The sequence below is a fragment of the Anas acuta genome, chromosome 2 (genome assembly GCF_963932015.1).
Source record: "Anas acuta chromosome 2, bAnaAcu1.1, whole genome shotgun sequence".
In the NCBI taxonomy this organism is placed as follows: domain Eukaryota; kingdom Metazoa; phylum Chordata; class Aves; order Anseriformes; family Anatidae; genus Anas; species Anas acuta.
In genome coordinates this window covers 38,783,909-38,801,802 of record NC_088980.1, presented here as the reverse complement: position 1 = coordinate 38,801,802, position 17,894 = coordinate 38,783,909, and the positions used below count along the sequence as shown (strand labels likewise).

General features: G+C 37.6%; 1 protein-coding gene across 3 annotated transcripts in view; it reads right to left on the bottom strand.

Annotated features, from left to right (window-relative positions):
- The window catches only part of KAT2B (lysine acetyltransferase 2B), a 44,309-nt gene that overhangs the window by 11,476 nt on the left and 14,939 nt on the right, over window positions 1-17,894 (bottom strand). For all 3 annotated transcript variants that reach the window (XM_068674339.1, XM_068674338.1, XM_068674340.1), the window contains exons 5-11: window positions 16,995-17,176; window positions 14,605-14,796; window positions 11,799-11,905; window positions 9,890-10,015; window positions 7,146-7,282; window positions 5,524-5,732; window positions 2,396-2,522 (exon numbers count right to left, since the gene is read on the bottom strand). In XM_068674339.1, coding sequence (XP_068530440.1) covers window positions 2,396-2,522; window positions 5,524-5,732; window positions 7,146-7,282; window positions 9,890-10,015; window positions 11,799-11,905; window positions 14,605-14,796; window positions 16,995-17,176 — 1,080 coding nt within the window. The remainder of the gene's footprint in view (window positions 1-2,395; window positions 2,523-5,523; window positions 5,733-7,145; window positions 7,283-9,889; window positions 10,016-11,798; window positions 11,906-14,604; window positions 14,797-16,994; window positions 17,177-17,894) is intronic.

Sequence of the window (17,894 nt, the reverse complement as noted above, 5' to 3'; positions counted from 1 at the left end):
AAACAAAAGGTTCCTTTTATTCACAGTTCCAAGGAAGCTATAGTCTTGCCCTTCTGTTGTGTGTTAAGAAATGTAAAACAGACAGGAAAATGCATAATAATGTGTTGTTCTTGCATATATTCAAATTTTAACATCATGGATAATGACTGGATATTTATACAAATACACATGGAATGCTTTGGTGTACTCCGTTCTTGAAGAAATTTTTATTTCTCTATGTAAAACAGGAAAAATAAATTAGAAAACACATGCTTCCAAATAATAATTTAATAGCCTCAAACATGGAAACAGCCAGATAAAAGCAAGTTAGTTAAATGCTGAAGATCAGTACAAAAATTTCATAATGACATGTTCTTGAAAAGCCTAACTCTTGGTACAAAGTTAGTGTGTTAATCCAGGTAGTGTCTGGAAGGTGTGGTATTCAGACCTCATATTCAAAATGAAGCTTCATGTGTGTAAAAATAAGTTCTTCTGAATTTGAGGAAGTTCTTACAGTCATAGGCTCATTTGTTAAAGTGGCAGACATCATGCATCAAATACAAAGAAGTGTTTTGATGACTGACGACATGTTAAATGGCACAGCATTTCTTAGAACTCAGAAGTGCTCAAGACAATGAAGAGGCTTTCTAATTGAAAATTTGAGAAGTCAAAGAGGACGAAGTCTGAATGAAAAATTTTAATGAAAAATGTTTTCCTTAAATGCAAGTACCTGAACCATCCAAGCATTTCACTTCCCTTCTCATCAACAGTATGAAAGGAACAGTGTATGAGACTGACATTTTATTTACACCCGAGCCATTGCAATTTATTTCAGTAATTCTAAGACAGCTAAGCTCTAACAGCAAATGTCATATTTTTACCTCTAAGAAATTCCAGCAATTACAATGACAATTAACTCAAATATTTTCAGCTGATCTATTATTTCCACAACCTTCCCAGGATTTATTCATTCTCACAAATGCTTGCCAACAATCTAACAATTCTAAAGGGAAACTAAGTCAGGTACGGTAAAGTTTAAAACAATTTTTCAACATAATATCAGACTTTCTCAAAACCAATTTGACTTTTAAAGATCACATATAAAGCAAAACTTTATCCATATTTCTTGCTCCAGACTCAAAATAAATTAAAATATGAGTTTATTTTTTCCAAGAGTTTGCAATGACACTCATGGATGCACACATTTATTTGTTTTGTTGTTCTTTCCTGTTTTCTGCTGGTGGGGGTCATCTTGCTCAGAAAGGTATGTGGGAAGGCCAATTCAGAAGTAATCAACTGAACTTCACAAACGGTGAGGCACCCAAAAGGTAACAGAAGAAATTGTGCATTATGTGTGCATCTGCAACCTAGTCAGGCACTCTGAGGGTTCAGAATATAATGGAACAAAAAATCTGATAAGTTAGCCCTTGAGAATCAAAATATAGCTTTGGCAGCTTAACTTGTGTAGCATGTTTCGTTGTTTAAATTTAATGAAAATACCTTTTACGAATTATTTAAGCATTGAATAAACATACCTAAAGCAAGATCTGTTATTGTTCATATTTGCTAAAACACTTCAAATATTTTTATGACAAGTGACTGCTATGTACATGGGAATGTTCCTCTCTAACACTAGGGTTGTATAAAACCATATATAACCCAAGAACTAAAAGTTGTCACAGGCTTGCACAGTTTCCACCTGTTCAAGTGCTACAAACTAAATTACTCCACATCTCAGCTGTAACAGTTTCAACTGAAAAACATGTAGCTACAGCACCATCTAAAGGCAAAATCCTCCATCAGATACTTACAGTAGATCTACCTGTAGCCCTAGGGAAAGGGATTTTAATCTCTTATATATTTATAGTGCTCTACATTCTTTCAACGTAACAGCAAATGCTCAGCACTGAGAATATTTTGTAAAATTGACTCAAAAAAGGGCCTACAGAATACTGTGGTTTTATTTTGAGATGCATAACTATACCTATTTTCTTTGATATATCACATTTTCTTTGAAGTTGTGTAACACAACAAAATGACTGAACATAAATTACAACCACATACAAACTGTACTTATTTCAGCCAACCATAAGTGTTATTCTACACTGAGAGACAATTGCTGAAGACAAAGGAGTGAATAATTTTTCTCCCGTTCTTGGACTAACACTATTTCTGTTTTGAGGAAGATTTTATTTGTATTATTTCTTAGCAAATAATCCTACTATTATTGTAATGATTCTAAATCTGCACGTTGGTTTAGGTTTTCCATAGTATATTCAAAATCACTATATCTTTCAAATCCTACTTCTGTTTGGTAGCTCAGTATATCCAATGTGACTAGCAAAATTCAGAGAATATGCAGTGGTGAATGGAACTCAAATGTATTTAATAAACTGTAGTGGAGAGTTATTATTACCTTAACTTGTTCATTGGAAGTCACAGCACAGAAAACGATCTCTGTAAATCCTTGGGAGGGGAACATTCGGAAGCAGATACCACCAATAACACGACCATCTTTTATTAATGCAAGGGTCTTGTGTTTCCTGAGTAGACAAAAATAACAGTCCCTTTAATTCATGTACATAGTACATCATGTGCCATTACACTCCTTTTTTTTCAGACACTTGATTCACTTCTTTCCATGATGATACTGTAATTGTATATGCCACCTTTAAGTTAGCTGTTTGTATCTAAAAAAGAGTTTCTATTCTAATATCACGCTTTGAATTTACCATAAAATTCATCATTCATGTAGCAAGGTCCCCTAGCCTTGCCAAGAACTGCTAGGTACTAGGAAAACGCCAATAAATATGAGTTGCATTGCTTTCATTGACTCTATTCCTGACAGTTGTGCCATTGAGCTGCTCTCAGGATGATTTTTAGCCTGACTAAATTAGAAATTAATGGAGTTACAGGACAGTAAGTCCTTTCTAAGGGATTCTTGTTTCCTTGCATGAAGTCTGTATAGCTAAGCTATCAGTTTCTAACACAGCTAATCAAGCAAGAAATTATATTTCATTTTTCTAATCACCCATTCCTAGTGGAATCGAGACCAGAATAAATATCCATTTCTGTTGCACTTACACTTACTACCAGGAAAGATACAACGTGCAATCTGAACTCTTATGTCAAGGGTCAAGAATTTTAGTGTCATCTTTAAGGTCTGGAAAGATTTACATGGCACCTGTTATCTAGCTTATTCAAGACACAGTACACGGTATCATATAAATTATATAATCAATACAGCAAATTTAGAGAAGACATCTTGGGGGGGTATTGGCAGCAAAAAACAGTAGTCTAAAAAGTAGTTATATTTTCAACAGTATGCCACTATTGAAGTAGATTTTATACACTGTAGACATTCTTTTTGTACTCATTTAGTGCTTTTTATCTGTGGAATGAAAGCAGCAATATAGTGGCTTGTGCTTTTAATTTTGTTTCTTCCTGTTTTAATTTTTATGTAGTAAGATTCAGTAAGGATGGCCACTTTAGAAATAAGAACAAAGGCAATAGTAAGTACACTAACAACTGATAATAAAATATAATTATTATAATATATAATAGTATAATAGTATGTAAAAATATATATAATAAGTAATAAATAATAAGATACAGTAATAAATACAGTAATTAAGTAATTAGAAGTAACTAATAAATAATAGGTAATAAATAACAAGCACATTAACTTGGGAAGAGAACTGCTGGACTCCAGTACCTCCTACCTGATGCCAGTTTGTGTGTACACACTACTTAGTGTAGGTCTCCAACATGTGTCCCTGAACATCTTGGAAGATAATGGGTTTCCAAGGTGTCCAGGCTATGTGCTTTGATTCCTTTGGGTCAACTGTTCATCAAAGGCACATATGGATATTGCTAAAGCAAGAAAATGCCCTAACTCTTTCTCAAGCACAAACTGCTCTCCAGACATATCTGTACTGAAGAGCGCTTTAATTGCCAGTAGTTCCTCTCAGCCTACGGGAAGAGTCTTTCCCAATAAAAGAGATAGAGAAACATGGGAGAAGGTCATGACTCAACAGCACTACTTCACAATTTGTCTTGATATTTATTGGGAAACCTGTCGTCTTCGACCAGTTGCCTCTGCTCAAGATCCCAGTGCTAATAAGATTCCTAAACTAAGATCCCAGTGCTGTCTCTGCCTCACAGCTGAGCAACACTTACCCCAACATAGGAGAGGGGAAAAGAATGTGGATTGGTGCTGGCCCTCACAAGGACTATGCTGTTTCTGTCTGAAGAGCCCAGAAGGCCCTTCTGTGCTTGGAGACTGAAGTCCTGGCCAACAGTCCCCAGCACTAGGCTTCAAGGACTGCATGGAGCCTGCAGCAGCAGTTTGTTGGCATTGAGATAGTAATGCAGAGGGAAATGCTATCAAGCCTAAAAGTAGAGAAAATGGTTCCAGAAATGTTTTCCTAACTGCTGCAGCTACAATATTGGGCACAGAGAGAGCAGCTGATATCACTGGTGGCTGGCTCTACCACCAACCAGGCTGGGCAGCTGGCTGAGATCAGCTCAGGCAGAGCTCCTCTTGAGGTGTCTGCCGACATACAACAATGAGCCTACAGGCATGCTCCGCTGCAAAGAGCTGCAGTCAGCACAGCAGGCACCTTAGCTATTGTTGGACATGGATCACTCACACTCAGAAATCTTGAGAAAACAAACTGGCTGGGAGTAAGTAGTCATAGGCTCTCCAAGAAACACAATAGTGAAAAAGTGGATACTTGTGAAGAGAAGGTGAAGTAAACAGCAGGGCAAGAAAGATCCTCAGTGTGTTGAGCAAAAAGAAGAGGATTGATACCTGACAGTCCTGAGACTACAAACGGTTAAAATCAATAGCAAAAGGATGTTGTAAACAGAAGAAAAAAAAAAGAAAGAAAAAAAACCACGAGGCAAATCTTCCCATTCCTGCTTGAGCACAATTCATCAGGACACTGGGGTGGGCGAAGGACCACATGCAACCTGTGGATGCTGCTACAGCCAATGCATCTCTTTTCAAGTGCCTGTGGTGTAGACCTGTACCCAAAGCAAGACGGGAAGTTTGCACTAATAAATAGAAAAGCAAACCACTTTTGTGAGAAGTGATTCTAATCTTTCTCCCATGTTGACATAAATGATGTTTTTCATAAATCCCTTAAATTCTTCTCATTGAAAAGCCTTCAATCTCTCTGTCATTTGGTTCACAATCTCAAAAGACAGAGGATGGAGAGTCTGGCAAATTAGTATAGACTCAGAAACCACTAATGAACACCATAATTATTTTCTGACTTTCAGATCTAACGTTCATAAGCACAACATATGTAGGAGTCCACTTTCCATGACACACCGCTTGTCATTAATACAGCCACCAAAATGGTATTTAGGGATCAACTAGACTGGCCACTTACGGTGGCTTGAAGAGGTGGGGAAAATGTAATAGGGCAAGAGATCCCCTCCACATCACCTAGACTGGCCTGTTCCTACATTGCTGCCTGCAACAAACACTGTGCTCTCTCCATCTCACCCACAAAACTCCTCTCCAGTGCTACTCACGGATCAAAGACCAAGCGCGTGATGTACTCCTTCGGCATTCGAGGCAGCTGATGGGAAAACACATTCTGCAAACCAACCAGCCACATCATGATCTTCTTGTTTGGCTTCTGGTTCAGGGAGTTCCCAACCACGTGGAATTCTATCACTCCCCTGCGCTCCTCCAGTCTCGCTGCCTCATCCCGGGCTGAATGTGCTGAGAGGAAGTTGGTCTATACAACATGAAAGAGGAACACAATCACATTTTGTAGATTTCACATCCTCTCGTGGACCAGCCTTAAGGAACAAACAAAACCCCTCTTTTCCCAAGACATCTTTTTACAAAAATAGAGCTGCCAACGATTACTTTTTCTTTTCCTTTTTTTTAGCAGCAGAAGTAACACTACCAAATAAGTGTGATATAAAGTCTTCACTACAGTATACAAAGGCTTATTTGAGCTTCTTTTCAAGATTATGTAGCAAAAGTGATGGTTATATCTCAACAAGTTCCAAACCTTGATGGGGGAGAGAACTCATCTAGTTGAAGCCTATGCTACTATGTCTTCACATTCTCTTTAGCCTAGTTAGCTTGGACAGAAGTAGTAATGGACTTGCCTACACATATTGCAAATCACAGATTTTAACAGCAGTGCAGGCACAGTATTACCTTTTCATTTTAGCAGAGCTTTCCACTACCTACACCACTGTCATAAGAACAACAACAAAAAGGAACATTTTCATTCCTACTGATCTTGTTGTAACATATCTGGCAATTACATATGTATATTTGCATGGAGATTAAATTCATACAGACAATTTATTTAACATTTTTTTCAAGATCCTTTTAGAATGCCAAAACATCTCTGCATGCACATACTGTTTACTTTTTAGAGCAAAGTTTGTCTGCTGGGTTTCTAGTCACTGCCAGTCTCAACATCCAGACTGGCATAGCACTTGTAAATATGCAGAGCCATAAGTCACGGTATATAGTTTGAGCAAGAAATGTAGGTGGATCCAAATCTTCATCACACTCTAGCTAAACCTTGGCAAATAAGAGCTGCTGGCAAAACAGTCTGGCGAAGGGAACAGAAGGAGGAAAAGCCAGCCAAAAAAAAAAAAAAAAAAAAAAGCAAGCAATTCTGTACATGGCGCAATTCTGTTTTTCTCTTCCAGCAGAAAAAAAGAGCAACTGTGGAAGAAAGAGCAAAGAACTGTTTCACTTGGCTCTCCCACACTAAACAGAAGATTTAAATTGGTGTCTTTCATTCTTCTGCAAGATCTGAACCTAACTTACCTTGTCTGATGAGCTACATCTAAGATTAACAACAAAAAGCATACTCTAGAATTGTCCTGCAACAAAAGTACCTTACAGAATAAACTGGGATCAGCTTGCTCGTTATCACTAGTTTCCGAGTCTCTTTAAAAACAGCGACAAAGCATTACAAAAATGTAGAATTATTCTTCATGTTAATGATACATTTCATCAATACTTCTTTCTTACCTAAACATATCCTCTCAAAGTCTGTATTTTTCTTACTGACAGCATGGTAAGTTTTGTGGACTTTTAGCTTTTCATGTTTTATTCACATGGAATGTTTACTAAAGAAAGACCATTTACAGACAGACCAGATCTCTGCATTCCTCACCTCTGGCCCAAGCATTGCTGCTGGATCTGTAATTGTTGACATGACTTCATTGATTAACTCAATAGGAATATCTCCTACAATTCTTGGTCTTTTTGAATCCTCCAGAGAATAAGGTTCATTATTTTTTCTTTTTTCCCCTACAAAACAAAACCAGGACAAATTAGAAATGACCAAACTGTCACAGAAAGCTTAATCATTGTATTCACGAAACCAGCAATGAGGAAGCAGAACACAACTGTGGACCAGTTTAGATGTTCTCAGATATAAGTAGAAGGTTAATTGCTTTCCTAATTAATTGCTTTCTCATAAGGAGCTAGGATTTACAGTTCTTTTTTATGAGTAGGAGAGAAATTTGCATCTTAAATACTAATATGCCAGGAAGTCTGCTAGTACATATCTGCAGAACACCTGAACAGCACTGGGTGTTCAAAGTCTTAAACAAGGCAAGCATCATGGGTGAAGAAGTACTGGGCTAAGCAATACATAAGTTATTTCAGACTCTATTTCTTTGTTATGATGAATGCTGGCGCAAGATCAATGTTACTGCTGCACACACAATACAGAAAGCCTTTGCCTTTCCATCAAACTGCCCTATATTAATAAAGTGTCATCCTTCTACTGTTACCTTGAGCGTTATAATATATAACTAGCTACTGATAACACTTTGAACTCCATACATGCATAACATGCATAGTCTATCAGGCAAAATTAGCATTGGAAGATCATAGATCAATACATATTACAGCACGTACTTTCAGATAATACAAAATCCCATTTTGTGATTCACTGGAATTAAGTATCCATTATAGAGGTTTTTTTCCACCATTTTTGTAAACCAAGCAGCATATACAGTCTGACATGTCATACATGTTTGACTTAGAAAATCCATATGAAGTTTCCAAATCAAAATATACCATGTTAATTATTAACTGCACTACAAACTGCAAACCAACATGTAATATAGCAAAAGCAACTAACAAAACAAATTTGTGAAAAAACATCCACCAAGGAATAATTGATACAATAATACTGAAAAAGACATCTGCTAGCTCAAGATTTACCCAAGCAGCAGACCATCAAGTATTAGAAAAGCAAGCAAACAGGAGTATCACTTTACAAGGTAACATTTTTCCTCATTTTTTTCCCCTAAAGATCTGTTACTGGTCCTTGTCAGAGCCAGAACACATAATTTTGAGTTTGTGAACAGCACTTCATGAGCTATTTTGTAGTTTTCTCCTAAGCAAAATCCAAAATAATGTTGAGATCTCCTTTCTGAAACAGCCAGATAATTTAGGGCCCACTATTTTTCAGATATTGTACAGACTGTTTTGCAACAGATATAGTGCTTTAAGAACATGAGGATCAGGTTTTTCACTCCCCTTTTCACTTTCAAGCAGTATTTTCTTAGTGATATAATTTTATCGTTAACCTCCCTTCACTGTGGAAACTTTAATTCCTATTATTTTCTACTTTTTAAACAATTATTCATTTGAATGAGCTTCTCTTAATTTTCCTAACAGATTAATTTATTGTCTCAAATCAGATTATCAGACTTATTTATTTTAAGTAATTCATCAAAAGCTTTCTGGAAATCCAGGTACACAGGGTCATTCAAAACACTTTCCAAATGCTCACCAATTCCTTCACAGATATGTACAATTCATGAGTTCTGCAAAATGCATACTGAATTTCCACATCATATTACTCACATATTATCATCTCTTCTAACTGTTTGAAATAGGAGTTCTACAATTTACAGTTTCCTGAATTCTCTTGGAAGGTCTTTAAAAAAACAATTTTGCATCTGTGGTGTTTCAATTCTGTAGTACTGAGGGCAAATCAAATGACAGTTCAGCTGCACAATTTAATTAGTTTGCTAATTGCATATTTCATTTCACAAAATGAAAATTATATATATATAAATATATTATTCTTTTTCAGGTGACTACTTACTACTCATTTTACTGATCTGTAATAGAAAAATCTTCTCATTCCCACTTTTAAGGCCATTTCCCAACTTGTCCTTCAGAAAGGAAGCTGCAGTTCAGGAGCCTCTTTAAGTTCCTCTGTAGCAAACACTGAGGCTAACAATTCATTTAGCTTCTTCAGCTTCCTTAAGGACTTACTTTACATGAGCTCACGATCATCCCTCTGACCTACAAACTCTTGACAGGCTCATTAATCCTGAGGTGTTTGAAAAAGGAGAATTGATGCATTCATCATCTTTTATTTTTTTCCCCCCTCAGAAAAAAATTTCTAATCTGACCTCATTCAGGTCTTGTGTTTAACCTTGTGTGTGTGTGTTCTTTATTTTAGCACTCATTTGCTATTTCAGTACCTTGAAAGATCAAAGAAAAGAAAGAAAAAAATAAATAAATAAATAATGAAAAAGCAGTGGCCCCTTCTACTCTGCCTTTTCTGTTTAAATAAAACCTTTCTTAATGGGTTGTAATACACGTACTCCAAGTAAAGCCAAGTATTTTCAACAATCTCCGTCACCTATAGAACTCTTCTAATTTTGAATAGAATTTAAACATACAGATTGTTGTTGTTGTTTGTTTTCCAAATACAGTTGCAATTTCTGCTAGTTAAACATAACCATAGTGGAGAAAAACTTTGTGTGTCTGCATGTATGTGTCTTTTAGTAATAACACCTTAAGTTCACTATTGCAGGATGTTCATCATCTACTACAACTATTGATAACATCAGTGAAAGAAAAAAAGCGAGTCTCCCTCTTCATTACCTAGGTTTGGGTCAAGGACAGAAGAAACTTTGCAAGCAGGACTCATGTTTCCACTGTTCGGTTGCTCCAGAGATGAAGGACTTGCACTGTACGAAACAGATCTTGCAACAGGAGGAGGATTAATAACTGCAATGGTATAAAAGACACAAACATATGCACACACAAATAAAAAAATAAATCAGGACATCAGGACATAAATTCATTATGGTGCTGACCAAATGACTGTCATGATGACAGACCCAGCTTCACAGTGATCCACCTGCAAAATAGCACTAGCAACATGCAACAGACCAATGACACCGGTGGGCAAGCAGAGGCGTTAGAACTTTACCTCAACATATTTTTCTAAACTTCTCCTTAATGAGGAACTGTATCAATGCTGGATGAGAGCATTAGTTTTACTTCATTGCAAATATCAGGCTTTATTATTCCGCAGTGCTGAGCACGAGTTAAGAAAACAAGCTTCCTTCACATACCTGCCAAGGCTGCTGGCATTCAGCCTCATGAAAAGGCTTTTTGTAGGGGTCTATTGAAAAGTAAAAACTCATCATTCAACTTCAGCTGTCCACTCTAACAGCATTCAAAGGCTGGTTGGACAAATCAAACTCAGTGAAGGGAGAACTTGTTGCACCAGTTTAGAGAATGAAACCACTCTTTCAGAAAGCCACAGACTAACCTCTCTCTAAATGAAATATAAAAATAAAAAATACCACGGCCAACAACAACAAAAAAAAAAGCATCCGTGTCAAATCACTCAACGTCCATCTGTGTCAGGATTTTTGGCAGAAAAGCCAACGAGGGAGGGGGAAGGGGGAATGAGGTGCCAGCTCATAGTCTGGACACCTGCAGTCTCTCTCTCTGCATGCCTTTATCCTGGTGTCATCACCAGCAACAGCTCTTTTGTGCCATATTCATGCCAAGAATCTAGTGCTTAAGAGGTGCAAATTAAAACGAAGCACTGCAGAAATGTACATGACAGAATGAACTCTGAGAGCAAGACGATTTTAGGTTTGTAATGAACTTGTGCCTAAGGCATAATTCTCCAGTTCATGAAGCAAACTAGGAATTTCTGACCAGAAAAAAATAAAAATAAAAAATCTGCCTCTGTCACAGTGGAATTTTCCCTATTACTCTCAGAAATTCATTATCAGATTCTGATAACACAATGGTCTCATCAACTGATAATCAGCAATGGTTACAAAATACTGAATTAAATAACTCCAGTCTTCACTTCCTAAAAAACTGAAAAATCAAATCAACCCCTAAACTGCATAAACAGATTTTAAATAGTGTTGAGCAGAAAGGAGAGGGAGAAGGGGAAAGGGAAAGAAAACTGTCAATGTCTTCCTGCAATTTTAAGGGACCTCTGAGGCACCCTTATAGAAGATAAGTGCATAAAGCTGCAGAACAGCTGATTGGCCACATTAAAAGGAAACAAAGCAAAGAAAGGCTATACAAAACCCTGAAAATCATGGGTATATGTGCAAAGGCAATGGGACATCTGATGCAGAAGGTAAGATATTGCTAAGGACCCAGAGGACTGAGGACTGGTGCGGGGTCCTCATGCAAGCGGACAGCTGTCCTGCAGCCATTTACCCACCAACCACTCATACTCACTCATCATGAGAGCACTTCTGCCACTTGCATACCCAGGAGATAATGCTTCAGCAGCCAGCCTGTTCCACAGGCACCTTGGACTAGCCAGATTCCATCAACAGGATGGGATCTTTATATGAAGAAGCACCAGAGAGTCAAACACCTGTGCTTACTCGAGGCAGACTGATTTTGGTATAGCCTGCTATTGATAAAGCTGCATATCTAATTATGACTCTTTAGAATTACTCACTTGCACAGGTATATTGTGCTTTATACCAGGTGCTGCCTAATCCCATCACTAAATGCATCTTACCTGTCTGGATTCCCAGTTGGCCAGTTCGGGAAGTAGACACAATGAAATCCTGATCCCAAATAGGTGAATTTGGGCTATATACTTCTTCTTCCAGCATTGACAGAAACCTAGGCACAAAAACAGACAAAATATTAAGTTAATAGGAGCATTCAAAACACGTTACTTTTCAGAATAAGCATTTGCAACTTTTTAAAATTAAAAATATTTAATGATTCTGTAAGAAAATATTGGCCAACTCCTTTAAACCACATACACAGTCACAAACCATAACAGACATTAAGTATCTTAATTCAGTAGAGAGATTTTACCTATGAACATTTATGTTTAATTATAAACAATATGCATATAATTTGAAAATGCAGAAAGAAACAGGAGGAAACTATTTTTCCAAAACAAAATTAAGCACTAATGAAAAAACTGAGTTGATAGAGTCTAAGATACTGATGTTATACAGCGATGACAAACTATGTCTTGATAAACTGGTGTTTTGCAGAAGCACTTACCTCCTGCCTCATACAGATTTATAAAAATCCCAGTGTTAATTACTAACAATGCTTTTAGGAAGACATTTCCATTTCTTTAAGTGTGTTACTGCAACATTTAATTGCACGTTTGTGCTTTCATAACAGTATTTTTGATCTTACTTCAGTATGCTTATAGAAATGATGCAACTTTAAACCTCTCTTAGTACTACTGCAAGAGAAAAAATTCCACAGAGCAGAGTACCCAGCAATCCTGCCTTCACGTAGCTGATACATCAATTCCCTTTCTGAAGCAAGATAGCCGCTTATCCTATCTTGCACAAAGGGGTTTTCAGACCAGAAGTTTACCTGACACTTTTTTACTCTCTGCATATAAAGAAACTGTCCAGCTGAAAGCAACAGGACTGCTGAGTAAGACTTTCTTGAACAGAGTGAGGATTTTCAGGTTCAAATCCTGCTGATGTGTCTTATACGTAGCACATTTATATCTAAGCACAGCAATATGTGGTGCTAGCTGCTATCTATACAGCTGATAATGGCTACAAAGCTACTTGACCATCCGTGACAGAGCAGAAGCACAAATTACACTTCAGCAAAGGTCACATTTACAAGCAGCACAGCAACTCTGCACTCAGCCCTTGCGTTGACTGTTTCCTAGGCTCATACAGACACAGCCTGCGTGTGCTCACATCAGCATTGTTGTGCCAAAGGGACTCAGAAAACTGCAGTCCTGAAAAGCCTCCTCAGTTAACATTTCTCATTCTTATTTATTGGCTGCTGGTCACCTGCACACTTACAGTTGTGTCATAACACAAGTTCCTAAAAATATTTATTTTGAACCCCAGCTGCTCAACTTTCCTGCAAGCAAGGAAGACCCTTTGGAGGTGCTCCATGCTGCATAACATCAGCCATCCGAGAGACAAATGCTTAAGATAAGTACAGCCTGTAAAAAATTTAAAACACTATTTGTGTTTCACACAGGCCGTCAGTAAACAGTGCTTTTCTTCCTTCTTTTTCAGAGCTGAATATTAAGAGGAAATAAAGTGAATAATAATGCTGTCCAAATTACTTTTCTAGGCTGCAGACGGCAGTGGCTGTAAGCACAGCATTCTTCTCCACATATCTTCTCCTTGTACCAATGTGGTGTTAAATCCTTTTTACACCTATTTCAGGGCCAGATCATGAGCTTATTCTCAAATGTACCCAAGCACTCCTGTAACAGTCTAACCCAGAGACAATTTACACTCCTCAGAGCGGTAAAAGGCACTACTAAAAATAGTAGGGGCCAAAAAAAAATAAAAATGGATCTACCCAGGTTTGGAAAGCTCATGTTGTTTTTCATTCCCCTGAGCACTAAACTTCTTAAGCCCCAGACAGTAGCCTGCACAGCATCAGTGTCACCAGCTTGCAGGTATATTCAGCTTCTTTCTTGTAAAAGGAAGGACAGGATTTTTGAATATGGGATGCAGATCCAAGCCAACCCTGGTAGAATAAGGATGATTTTAAAGTGATACACTATTTTAACAGGAAGCATACAATGAATGATCCAGAAACCACCACCCTTAACCACCGGTAAAACTTCTCAAATGGACTAAAAAGCTCATTTGAAACGGACCAAAAAAGGACTAGCAAAGTTGAGCATGCTTCAGGAAAACTCATTCTCCCACATACACCTAAATCCAATCATTGTTTAATTATAAGAGATTATCATCAATACTCCAGTACAGGAACAAGTGATCAAGTGATCAATACTAAATTTATGAGTTTAAGATTCACTGATGCAGCTTCACATTGACTACCATCTGTTGTTTGTTTTTTTTTTTTATTTTAATATTTCATCATTTATCTTTTCATCTCTTCTGAAGGTGGGGTGACTACTTTCTTCCCTGCTACTATCTTGCATTAAACCGAAATGCTTAACTGTAAATAAACTCCAGTGCCACACCCCATTTTTTTTCTGCTCCATCACAAAAGCAGAGGCAAGCATGTGTTTTTGGAGAGCTTGACCTATGTTGTTTCCAAGGTCTACAGAAAATAAGGTAAGTGACCAATAATCAATTCTAATAGAGTTCAGTCCCCTGGCTAGATGAATAACCCTACTTAAAAAGAAAAGCCCTAGAACCAACTAAAGCAAATTGTTGTGTAAATAAAATACACTAGTTTGAGCTATGGCAGAAAAAAAGCTCTAGTATCTATTTGTTACTGAATAAAAGAATGAATGATTTTAAGCTGCAGATAAGAAACCTATTCACACTTTTCCATTTCCACATCAAAGTTGCATTCTAGCAGTTAGCCCTGAACACAGTTAAATTATGACCCCTTACTTTGGGAAATGGGTGAGGATTAGTGTTCGTTTTTCTTGAGGAAGCTTGTCTTTTTCTTGCCTGGCCTGCTCCAGCAGCTGCCGTCTCATTACAGTAAAAACAGAGCGAAGCAACGTCCTACCGAAAACCTGTGTGGTTTCATACCGAGGTAGACTGTCACAGAACTGAGGGACGTTGCAATAACAAAGCCACCTGTGAGGGGGAAAAAGACAGATAATTACCACCATCTAACATATGAATTAATAACTTAATGCAATAAAAGCACTACCTACATCATTTATAATGCATCTGAGAGCTATATGAAAGTATCAATCAGCTCCAAATCAAGTCTGGACAGAGTTAAGTGGCATTTATATTGCCTTTTCTTTTTCTTTTTTCTTTTTTTCCTTTTTTATTTAAGAAAAATGGCAAGCAAGTCCTTTTAAGTCTCCATCTATTCTTTTTGTCTGTGCCCCAGTTTCCACGAAGTGCTTGTGCCAGACAATACCCATATATCACATAAAATTTGTGTTGATGTCAGGGATTCTCTCCATGAGTCATTAATGAAACCTCTTGCACCTCTTGCCTGTGAGTCCAAAGATTTCACCGCTACCCTGTCCCATTTTCCCTTCTTTAAACTTCTACATTTCCCTACATATACACAAAAGAAGTGACATTTCTAACCAGTTCCACCCGAAACCAACTGCACTTGCATCCTGGTCTCCCACCAGCTGGCTTCTTTGCACTAGCCCTGACTCAATGCTCTACTTTACCAGTAACTCTCTCCATAAAGAGTTTTGTATTAAGAAGTACGTATTAAAATATAGCTTGTCATGTTACTGTTCTTGGAAAAAGGGATTATGGTACTGAAAAGGTAATTCAGGACCACATCCACTATGTAGGTCATGATTTTATAATTTTAATTTTTTAAGGTTTCAGTATCCGTGTGTAAGTGAAAACAGAAAAGAACTGGATATATGGACATAAATAGATTGCGCTGGCTTCTACACTGCTTGTCTCATTCTCTAAAGTACAGCTTCTTGCAAAACCCTCCGCCAAGCTCTCATATCTTAGTCAGACTGAGAATAAGTTTGCAAACATAAGAGATGCAAAAGCGTTGTTAGATAGAATTGTCCACACGCCTCTGCTCTATGCTCATGGCTGATAAAGCACTCTTCTCAAAGCACAAGGACGTGTAAAACTTATAAAGGTACACTAAAATCATCCAGGTTTCAATTCAGTGCAAGAATTCACACTGTGTGCCTTTGGTGTACAGGTTCTGCTTGCTCAGAACCCATAGCACTGTCTCTAGTGACAGGGCAGGGAGTGAGCCAAGAGGAAGGAAGAAGCTTAATCTGAGAAGTTGGAACTAGATGGAAAGAGGCATCACTTTGTGTCTGAGAAAGCCTTAGGGACTGTGGACAGGACGGGCTGAGAAACTGCAGTTAATGAAACGATTAACAACACAAGTCACCAACCAGAGCCAATGCTAGCTATTGATTCCTGAAAATGTCAACTCCAGCCAACCATGGTTACTACATCTTTATCAGACACAAACTGAGGGTGAAGATGTGCCAAATGAAGAGCCCCATGGATCATCAGCTCCTCTCCTTTATGACTTTAGGTAGTCATTCAAGGAGACAAGTCTGTAAATTGCCAAGTCTCCCAGCGGCACAGGTGAGATCTGGGCAAAATAATGTCTCAGTCAAACCAACCAGGACAGGATGCTGTGCTACTAAATGGAAGGCAACTTCATGTTGCGGTGCATGGACAAATCTTGATGAGATAACTCTTCATGGACAGGCTTTATGGCAGGTTAGGGTCTACCAGTTGTGACATAACACCTGCTAGTAAACAATTAAAACACTTCCAGTTTTGTGGGAGAGGTGTGAACTGGCAGAGGGACAGCATATGGATCAGTGCCCTGCCTCACACAATCTCAGGACTTGTCACGTGAAAGCATCACAGTCAGACATGGAGCAGCATCACCAGCCACAGTCTGAACTTACATGGGTTTTTACTCTTCTCTTTTATGGAGCTGAGGTTTTTCAGGGAAAAAAGGAAAAAAGAAAAAAAAGCTGAATAACAACTTGCCTGAATTTTTAGTACACAAAATAAGGAACTTATAGAAGGCTCTTATCTTAATCGGACTGAGAGCAACTTTGCAAATACAAGAGTTGTAAAAGGGTTGTTAGATATAGCTGCTCACAGGTCACTAATCCCTGTTCTTGGCTGATAAAGCACTCCTTTCTAAACACAATGATGTGTATGCAACTCTGATATGATTTCTCTAAAGTCATCATGTTTTCAATAAGCTTAGTCTGCAGGAATAGTGCAACTACGATGTACATGTGCTGTGTGTACATGATGTTTTTGTAAGTATGTCATTAAACAAACAAAAGCACAATTACCTGGTGTAATTCACTTTATATCCTGCAATATCATCATTGGGTGATCGTAGTCTCCGCTGAGAAGGTGTCTCCAGGTGCCAGTAGTTAATGCGGTTCAGAAACATTTTAGCCAGTTCCACTATTGTCTGCCTTTCCTTTGAAGGTAAGTGGCTAAATTTGTACTGCACAAAATTATTCACACCCTTGAAACAGGAGAAGAATGTTTAATTATTTACCCTTTTTTGTGTTTTTTTTTTTTTTGTAGGATTGTCCTGAAACACTTATCACTTCAAGTTTATTAACCATGGACAAGAGAAAAGATACAGGAAAGAAAACAAATACCAGAGACCATGAACTCCTTGCAAGTCACATGTCACAAACTGATTCTCCTGTGCAAAGAATCAGGTACATCCAAGTGTTTTTATTCTATTGCTCTACAGCAACTGACTTGTTGACTTAGAAGGAGACAAGGAAATTTATTTTTTCCTTGCTTTTCAAAGTTAAAAAAAAAAAATCAGGGAACAGAGAAAGATCAAGAGAGCTTTCTTCTATTTCTTAATACATGCACAATTTTGCTGATAACCATATTGCATGATTTATGTATTTCCTCTATAAAAAAGTATGTATTTCTTCATCACCTAAAATAGTAAAATTGGGCTTAAGGACTTCTATTCAAGTTTTTGTCTACATAGCATATTATTTCTTCAAGAAATGTCAGCATTTCACATGTATGTCACTTCAGTGCACTTTGTATACCTGTCTACTTTTTAAAAAAATATATTGAGAATAGTCAAAATGTGTGACTATAACTGCTGCAATACATATATACTAAAAATCAATTATAATACTGTTGTTTAGCAAATAATTGTGTGATTGAGCTCCACTGCTAGGAACAAATTGTGTGATTGAGCTCCACTGCTA